Here is a 9,858-nt window from a genome sequence, read left to right as displayed (position 1 = left end):
TTTTTTTTTTTTTTTTAACAATTGTTTTGCCATGGAGGCAACCATGGGCACCTATGGATATACTAAACGCATAATGTCTTATCTGTCACAGACCCCTTTATAATCATCAGATCAGTGATCACAATCCAACTTGAGGCCCCACATTACTATAGTCACTGTATACCCTCACATACAAAGAAACACTAGTTTATTATCATTAAAGTACAAGGCTGGTAAGAACAGCCTGCATAATGCACATTTCATTTACGGGGAGAGATTGATCGAATGTACGCGAGGCATTATTCAAGGACTCCTGTAGTTCACTGTGGAAACATACATCCCTTCGGACTTTAAAAAGAACAATGTTTTTAAAGATAAGAAATGAAAAATGCAACAACCAAGATTTGAAAATATTTTATTGGCATCACAGAGGGAATTGGTTTTCATATTTACAAACAGTTAACAGGAGGCTGTGTGAATTATTTAAAAAGTTCATTCTCTCATCTATAAACCAGAACAATTGCTAACATTTTACTTAAATGACAAAACATTTTTTTTTAGAATACTTGATTTCATGCTAAACAAGTAGCCACAGGTTAAAAACATTTTCAAGTTATAAAAAAGAAAAAACAGGCAAATATTCTGGTCCAAAAACACAGTTGAATTTATTCAACCATACAAACAGAAGATACTGAGAGGCTTCCTAAGTATCGGAAGATGTTCTGCATTTTACAGTCATGATTTAGTCCCATTTCAAAGATCATCAAAGAAAGAGGCAGCATTTCAGGTCTTCAATGTTAAAATCTGTAAACTGTGAAAAGCAGCAACCGTCTCCAAAATAAACAGCTCTCATTACCGACCTCCTTTTGAAGAAAAAAGAAAATGGATAACAGTCAAGAAAAGATGTTAAAATGAATAGGGGTAGTTTACACTAGATATTTGAAGACGTTTTAGACATGCGAATGTCTAAAGCCACATTTTTCTTTTCGAAGCACATCACCACATTTATATAAGCAGTGGATTATGAGGTTTATACTGCCACATATTACTAATCTCAAAATAAAAAGAATCCTTTAATCTACACATTATTACAATTTCAGTAACATATACATAACTCCAATGTATGAACTTTACAACTGACAAGGTAATTTATACACACACAATAATGGAATTTTTAGTAAATCAATCTGTTGCTCTCCATCTCCCCCAGATGTGAAATGCCACGCTGCACCTAAAATCCAGCACAGTTTAACCATTAACCCTGCCAGTGCAAATCATGTATACGTTATGTGGTTGTCAAAGCGGACCCTAGGAGCCAACCACGTATATCAATGTAGAGGATGCTGCCAATTGGCTCCTGAGCCAATTGGCAGCCATCTTCCCTGGTTCTAATGGAAGTTTTGCAATCTATCAGTATGAAACATACTTCCTAGGGTGGGGCAGCCACACACTGGCTTTGTTTTAAGAGCTGCAATTAAAAAGTTAGAAAAATACCAATGACGTTTCTTGATTACAACACCCATCACCATCAGTGAGAATAATGAGTGACGGGGGTTGTAACCCACAAAAGAACCAAGGGTGCAAAAGGGGTGACATTGACATTAAACCTTTCTGCCTATATTTTGTCTTTAGCATTTTGTAATTGTAACCTTTTCTAAAGGTCTGTGATATATTTTTTACTATCACTTAAATTGTCTTTTAACTTTATAAATCACTGATGTCGCATTTTACCAGACTTGGTCATTCCGGAAGGAGAACCCTGCCAAGGTTGGTCCCTAATAAGTTCCAGTTGCAATCATCCTGCAACCTCTGCTCTAGGGAATAAACCCCAAGGTTCTTTGAAAGGAAGCTTCAACACAAACCTGCGATCACTTCAGTGCCACCATGTGTATGGTTTGCATCAAAAAAATAAAAAAGCCTCAAGCTATGGAACTCGTACTACTGTCAGCAGAATTAGGATGTGGAAAGCTGGATGCCGTTTGCAGTTTTGCTAAACTACTGCCTTTGGCAATACCTGTTGGAAATCCTCAGAAAGTATCCATCATCCTCTATGCAATAGGTAGAGAACCATAAACAAGATTAAAATGTCACTTGCCTCTAAATCCGCGATTACCACCTCTTCCTCCTCTGAAACCACCACCACCACCTCCTCCTCGTCCTCCTCTGAAACCACCTGGAAACACATGAACAAAACTCATTGTACCTAGACATTATAGTCGCCTATTAGTGTATATAGACATTATGTAAAGGCTTCCCCTGGCGTCCATTAAAACCAATTGTGTACAAAATCAGTACATTCCGAAAGTAATTTTGTTAGTATAGGAATTTTGTACGGACAAGGTACTTAAATTAGGATTCATGTTTACCGCCCAGAAAGCCTGTAAAAATTGGTATGAGTTTCTTTAAGCTAATGAGATGACCCAAGAAATTGCTTCACAAAAGTATACAATAAGACAAACCACCTCCTCTACCGCCACCAAAACCTCCTCTTCCTCCGCCTCTGCCTCCAAATCCTCCTCTTCCTCCTCCACGACCACCTCTTGGAGGACCCTTCTCACCAGGAGGACGAGGAAGAAACCTCTGAAGTGGGAGTAGCTTTGCCGGATCAATATAAAACTGCAAATAAACCAGAGATATCACATACTCCGAACTTACTACATAATGCTAGATCCACTTTTGCAATGAATGCGCATCTAAACACATATGGCAGTGGACTGACTTTTAATAATGAAACTTTGCAATAATTTTACCAATACAATTGCTACAAAAATTCATAGCGCACTGCGCAAGTGACATTTTAACCTCTACCTTGGTGGCATCTGGTCATCAGTGCAAAAACAGAAAGTCTGATGCAACTAAACCTCCATCGCTACTTTGAAAATCACATCTTACCTTTTGTAACTTCTTAAATGATGATGCCTTCATATTGTCAGATAGCTTAACCGAAAAATACTGTACAATTATTAAGAAAATATCTTGAAAAAAATATGTAATACTAACACAAAAGGTTCTCACCCAAAGATACAAATAAGTATTTTTATAACTTAACAGATATACTGATATTTTAGTTGAAACAGACTCCATAGAGCGCTGACAGAACAGCAGAAGGGAGATTCAAATCTCCCTACGGCTACAGCCCTGGAGCAAAATTTCAAACAACGGTTTTGTGTACATAGATGTCTTGACTCTGCTTATGTATTTCTACAATGAACATCAAGGATAGGTTATTAATGTAATCATTTGCCTCTAAGAGATTCTGCATTACCTATTTGATCGAGAGGTATAACTTAATAGGGAATAATCATGCAGGTCCTGAGAACAGAAGCCGGGGGTAACTGTTCTCATGGTATTAATACTGCTTAGATTTACACATTTGTTATAGAAGCGTAGAATGTAATGGCTGATAAGAATCATCCGGCCCATCTAGCCTGCCTATTTTTCCGAGGTAAATACTCAAACATCTAGATTGTCTTTGTAAGTCAAATTATGTTGTACAGCGCTACAGAATTTGATGGCGCTATATGAAACCAGTTATCGATCTTTTCTTATATTCAGGATAGCTGTATGCCTATACCGTGCATGTTTAAATTGGTAACATACGTAAAGATCACATTTTTGGCGTTAGAAAGGATACAAAGTCTCTGAGCTGTCCAAATATTTCATCTACTTTTCCAATCTGTTCCTTGTTCTCTAGGTAGATGGGGGCATTGAAGTAAGGCACTTTGCTTTCATCTGTGGTGCATTTACAAACTACATCATCTTCACAAGGATGCATGAACTCCCCAGCCACTGAAAGCATACAAATTAGTTTAGAAAATAGTTAAACTCAGCATAAACAGACTAAAAAAACACTGCTTTTAAAAAGCTACTGTACTAAATCTTTAGTTTACTGCAAACCAAGGTAAAATTAACAATGTGCACCAAACTACTCTCTCATTATATATGCGTGTATAATATATATAATATGTTCCGATAGTCCTATGTGCATTAACACAAATATCATGCCCAAACATACCGACAACACTCTCAGGGGGTCCTTGGTCATATCCTCTGTTGAATCCTCCACGTCCTCCTCCTCTTCCAAAACCGCCTCTCCCACCACCGCGTCCGCCGCCGCCACCTCTTCCTCCCCAGTTGCCTCCGCCGCCTCCTCCACCTCTTCCTCCCCAGTTGCCTCCACCACCACCTCTACCTCCCCAGTTGCCACCGCTGCCACCTCTCCCTCTAAAAGACATTCTAGAACAGGGAAAAACAAACAGTGTAAATGCATAAAATATTTGCTGTAACAATTCAACAAAAAACGTATTTGGCCTAATACAACATATAGCTTATGCCACGGAAACCGAGAACGGGCAAAGACCTAAAATTTGCTGTATGTAAATCCTAAATTCTTTGGGAAAGCCCAATTTCGACACGACTTGCGTTATTGCACTCTAGCCTGTATTTTACGGCAAGGAAATGTCTATTTTATGTCAAAAAGTAGCAAGCAAACATACTTAAACTCTAAAGTATTAACGAAGTCACACTCCAAGCAGTTTAAAACCAACAGTTTTCATGAATGAAAAAGAATCATTTTCAGGTATGCTTAAACACTTATGGGACCTCTCACAAAGTGTCCTTAAAAGGGGGACAACTATATGCATATAATTACAAAATACATATATAAATATATAATATAATTATATGCATATACAGTTTACCATCTTTACTTATAAAACACCCATCCTGACAAGGAAGGGCAGCTTTGGAGTAATTGGATATTTATATGCTAAATTCATAAATTAAAAAGAAATATCTGACGTAGAAATATTAAGTAAAACAGTCTCTCATGAAGCCACATAAATAAAATAAGAATTAAGAGCACGTTTGCAAGACAAATCCAACACTGGTGACTTCCTTAGCATGTCTGATTTAGTGGAAGACTAAAACAGTACTTTATCTGCCATTATAATAAACGTAATAGCCTGGACTAAAGCAGGTTTTCGAGGGCACGTCTAAAAAGTCACCTAAAAAAACCCAATGTTAAAGTAGATTGTTAACTCACATGCAAACCGATAATCGCTAGTATGTCTGTATCCCGCTATTTCCCAGTTAAAACCCCTCACCTATAGTCTTAGGAACCGGGACCAGACGCTTCCCTTCAGAACACGTGGAGTCTTTGCGCTTCGCACGGAAACTACAGCGAGCGCACAGAGTCTACGTCATCACGCCGCGCGCACACATTGAAAAAACTTTATTGAAAGCGTTCTGACGCGCACATTCACAAGATGTTCGCGAGTGAAACTCTTGCGCTTGAACGGCAACAGAAAACACACTGGTGTCGCGGGATGTCGGGGAAACATTGTTACTCTGAGATGGCTCTGTATTATTAATTCCAATAAAAGCCCCAATGTCTTTATAGAGTACCGGTATATATTTTGTATGTACTCAAAATGCATTATTATTTACGCGTTGTGTGGTGACATCTAGATTAGATTAGAAATATGGGAACTTTCTAAGTAACCTGACCCTTAACCCCTTAAGGACAATAGGGGTTTTTACTCGTAGTATATTGTGGGACAATGGCTCTTTTAACGTTTTTCGGTGTTACTGTTTAGCTGTGATTTTCTTCTCTCTCATTTCGTGCTCCCACACATATTATATATTGTTTTTTCCAGGACAAACAGGGCTTTCTTTAGATACCATTCATTTTATCATATCATCTAATTTAGTATAAAAAAAATGATAAAATATGGGGATTTTTTGTTAAAAAATTACTTTTTCTCACTTTTTAAACAGAAAACTTTTACTTATCTGCAAAAACGAATGAAAAAACCTGCTAAATAGATTCTACTATTTGTCCTGAGTTTAGAAATACCCAATGTTTTTATGTTTTTTTGCTTTTTTCTGCACGTTATGGGGCAATAAGTACAGGTAGCGTTTTGCCATTTCAAAACCATTTTTTCCAAATCTGGTAATTCTTCCCCCCATGTGCTATTTCGGGTATCTTTGAAGCCGGATAATGCAATTTACCCCATCAAGTCATATATTTTTAAAAACTAGACACCCCAAGGCATCTGAAATGCTGGTATTTTAACCCTTTGCATGCACTAATTTTACCACCACCCTTAGTGAAACTTTATGGTAGTAATTTTTTTTTGTATTTTTTTCACACGTGTTGGACTTCAGGTATAAATCTATCGCTCCTGGTGTATGTCCGTGTCAAACAACACCCCAATATGTGTTCAGTAACATCTCCTGAGCGCAGTGATACCCCACATGCATGGGTTTGTAGGGTTATTTGGGAAGTAAAATGCCGCCTTTGTGAGGTGTGTATTTTTTGCCATTTAGACATCTGCCCCATGTCCCATATTTGGGACATCTTTGAACCCGGCCAATTCAATTTACCCCATCAAATCATATATTTTTTAATACTAGACACCCTATGGGCATTTGTAATGCCAATATTTTAACTCTTTCCATGCTGGAATTTTTGTAAAGATAAAGAATTTTAGGACTTGCTTATTAAAAACTTTTTTTTTTTTTTTTTTTTTTTTTTTTGGTGACAGTGGGGATTTTTACATGTTACCATATTTTTTTTTAAACATTTTTGACCAATTTTTTTTTTTTTTTTTATTACTAATCACTCTCAATAGTGAGCTGTACCTGCATTCAACCTGCAGGAGGAGCTCGAGAGTTCCCAAGAGGGTCTGGATAGACCCTCTGTGAACTAAGATCTATCGTTAATGCCATCCTGTGAATGACGGCAACGTCATTCACAGGATGGCACTTGTGGTTGCTCCTCGGAGCAATCACAAGGCGATCGGGGGTCGGGGGTAGTGTTGCTACATGCCTCGATACTGAGGCATGTCAGCAACACAGTTTATGCTTAGGAAGCGATTCCGATCGCTTCCTAAGCAGTTTTAGCCGGGCGCCGCCGCGATCTTTGATGATCGGTGCGGCGGCGGCCATTTTTCTTCCGGGGAGGGCTGCCGAGGGCTGCCCTCCCCGGATCCACGGTCAGCCTCACTTGTGAGGCTTCCGTGGATGCTGCAAAGCCGCCGATCGCGGCGAAAACGCCGCGATCGCGGCAATGCAGCTATTTAACGGCAGCCCGTACATGTACGGGCATTGTCGTTAACCCGTTGCACGGCAACCCCGTACATGTACGGGGATTGTCGTTAAGGGGTTAAACTCCTAATATTAGCCTCTCAAAACCTCTTTATAAAGGCCATACCTCCCAAGCGTCCTTCTAAAGAAGAAATAGTCCCTTTTGGGACCCAAAACCCTCTGTCCCTCTTTACTAACCTGATGTGCATTTTGTTTTCTAGAAACGTTTAGATTTTTCAGAATGTCTGGTATGAATATATCGCAGTGTACTACAGCCCTAAAAGATAACAATAATGTATAATAGCAGCCACCGTATAAAGAAGATATACAGTATTACCATAAGACAACCCCCCCCCCAAATTGTAATATTAATTTAGAAAAAAAAGAAAAAGCCTAAATATAAGACTACCCTATAGGGAAAACGTTTTATTAGTAAACACGAATTCACATGTAAACTATTTTTTCTTATTAAATAAAAAATATGATTGAGAAAAATGCATTTTTTGTTTTTCTTTTATTTGCCAACCTGCCCCCCAGTTATGCACATCTGCCCCATGGCTTGCTACTCTGCCTGTGATATGCCTTATATCCCCTATTTGCCAATCTGCCCCCTGATATGCCTTATACCCCCTATATGCCCCCCCTCCCCCGACCTACTGATGCATCCCTAGACTTGTCCCCTGTGCTCCATACTCCCTGGTGTCAAGTGGGGGCAGCTGGTGGATGTCTGCTCGATGACAACCTCCACTGCTACCTGGGACTTCTATGACTGATCATCAGAAGGTCACGCCGGCACGAGGCGGTTGTCTGTGAGCATCCTGGAGATGTTCACCCACTGCCATAGAGGAGGATCTAGGTCTCCTGCAGCACTGCTGGGATCCTCCTCTCTGGCAGCCGGTGAACATCTGCGCGATGCGCGTAGACAACCTCCGCTGCTGCTGGCCGGGACTTCCACCAGGCATCTATGGTGGAGCACCGGAAGGTCATGCCACATAGCGCTCCCTCATAGAACCCCGGCAGAAGTGCCGGCAGCAGCGTAGGTTGAGAGGAGGATCCAGGTCTCCTGCAGCACTGTGGTGGATCTGGATCTTAGTCTTGTAGTCTGAACTCAATTTGGTATGACCCTGAATATAAGACGAGGGGTATTTTTCAGGGGAATTTGCTCTGAAAAAAACCTTGTCTTATAATCGAGCAAATACGTTATTCCTCTTTTACATGCCTTATTCATTTATACCAATAGCCATCAATAGGTCACATTTTACTACTTACCCCCTATCCAGGGCACTATATACACCTAAATCTCCTAAAATGATACCCTGACTTTTGTGCACCTTGTCATGATTAACTCATATGACGTAGTAGATGCATGGAAGGGTAATCCAGAAGATGTGGTTTGTTTCTTTGTGTAAGCATTCAATGAGTTAATCTGATGTTGATTTAAATCAGTTTCATGTACATGCCCTCTGGCTAGAGGTGTCATCTTCCCAAAAGAACCCCTGTGGTGATTCATGGCCTAACTGATAAGGATCCTGAGTTATAGGAATTCCATTCCTAGCTTAAGTGGAGGGGTTTCCATCACCTTTACCCCGCCATAACTTATTGGCACATCAAAGATGGGAACCAATTCTTGGAAAAGGTGTTATATAATTGGTCATGTGGCCAGAGGGGCGTTTTCTTGCAAAAGAGCCTGATTTAGGGGCAATGCAAGCGACCTCAAAGCAGAACTCCAGGATATACTCTGATCGGGACAACATCATAAGAAACCATCTGGAAGTTCCCACAGGCCAGCTTATTGGAGAAACTCGTGAGTGAGGGTCCTGTGTTTAGGTCGCATTGTTTTAAGAATTGTTTGCTGTTTTGTTTTTCTTTTGTATGTCTTGTTTTTTGTAATTGTGGCACTGTGTAATATTTGTCTTTTTGTTATTAAAATAATCATATTCTCAATGTCTTTGGGCTCTAGTATTAATATCCACAAACCCTAAGAGAGGATAACACGTTACCATATTGTTATTAAGTTCTACAGGATATATATATATATATATATATATATATGTATATATGTTGTTTGCCCGGGGTGGGTTGCTATATCTATATATATAGAGCTAGATATTTTAATTCGGATTTCTCACAAGTCCGGTATCAAAATCGTGAGTGGTGGCAGACTACCTGGGGGATACAGGCAGGATTTGGGGGTTAGTTTGGTATAGCTTATGCCCTGTTAAGGGGTGAAGTTAGTAAATCCAGAGGCCTGGTGCTATTAACCCTTTCATGCCCACACCCTCCACACAGTTACGGCTCGGCCAGTAGTCCTGACCTGGCCTTACAGCTACACTACCAAAATATGTGTCCTTTCCAAATGTCTGCCATAGATATGTACTCCATACACTATGACGTAAATTGCCGCTTATTCAGATTGTTTACGAAAGTTTCTGTGTTGCTTTTGATGTAAACTTTACAGGTAACAATAAAATGACAGATCTGCGACAGAGGGTGCAATTATTGTTCTGCCCCAGCAGAGTGGTAAACGTTAGCAAAATGAGAGATGCTTGGTTGCTGTTAACATATAGACACAGTATGGCCATAGGCCACATGTTAAGACATAATGATATAGAAGCAGTAGAGGTTCTTAAATCTATTATATCGAAAACAAATCTGCGGCTTGTAATAAGAGCCACTGCCTCTCCAAGCTCCTTGTTACAAGGAAGTAGTTCTTTGTGAGTTCTGTAAATTTGGATTGGAGGCAGTTGATGAATGTTATCTTTGTTGTATCTATTTGTCTTCTAGATTAAG

General features: G+C 39.6%; 1 protein-coding gene across 2 annotated transcripts; it reads right to left on the bottom strand.

Moving 5' to 3' along the window:
- Window positions 1–378: 378 nt before the first annotated feature.
- GAR1 (GAR1 ribonucleoprotein) lies at window positions 379–4,214 on the bottom strand. Of its 2 annotated transcripts, XM_053455580.1 has the most exons (6): window positions 3,995–4,214; window positions 3,614–3,768; window positions 2,872–2,931; window positions 2,442–2,595; window positions 2,075–2,152; window positions 379–842 (listed from the first exon to the last, which is right to left on the bottom strand). In XM_053455580.1, the coding sequence occupies exons 1-6, from the start codon at window positions 4,212–4,214 to the stop codon at window positions 832–834; spliced, it is 678 nt and encodes a 225-aa protein (XP_053311555.1). In that variant the 3' UTR covers window positions 379–831. The 2 variants fall into 2 exon arrangements, with proteins under 2 accessions (XP_053311555.1, XP_053311562.1); XM_053455587.1 differs by lacking the exon at window positions 379–842 and having other exon boundaries at window positions 2,067–2,152.
- Between the last annotated feature and the right edge of the window lie 5,644 nt (window positions 4,215–9,858).

The sequence above is a fragment of the Spea bombifrons genome, chromosome 1 (assembly GCF_027358695.1).
Source record: "Spea bombifrons isolate aSpeBom1 chromosome 1, aSpeBom1.2.pri, whole genome shotgun sequence".
Lineage (NCBI taxonomy): Eukaryota > Metazoa > Chordata > Amphibia > Anura > Pelobatidae > Spea > Spea bombifrons.
The sequence above is the reverse complement of the archived record's forward strand: the minus strand, read 5'-3'. Positions and strand labels throughout refer to the sequence as shown.

Bases quoted from the DNA above. Each gene is read 5' to 3' on its own strand.
- GAR1 (XM_053455580.1), bottom strand. From the start codon at position 4,214: ATGTCTTTTAGAGGGAGAGGTGGCAGCGGTGGCAACTGGGGAGGTAGA. The intron at 3,769-3,994 runs GTATGTTTGGGC...GTATGCTTTCAG, and splicing joins ACCCCCTGAGAGTGTTGTCG to TGGCTGGGGAGTTCATGCAT. The intron at 2,932-3,613 runs GTATCCTTTCTA...ATAATTGTACAG, and splicing joins TTGGACAGCTCAGAGACTTT to TATTTTTCGGTTAAGCTATC.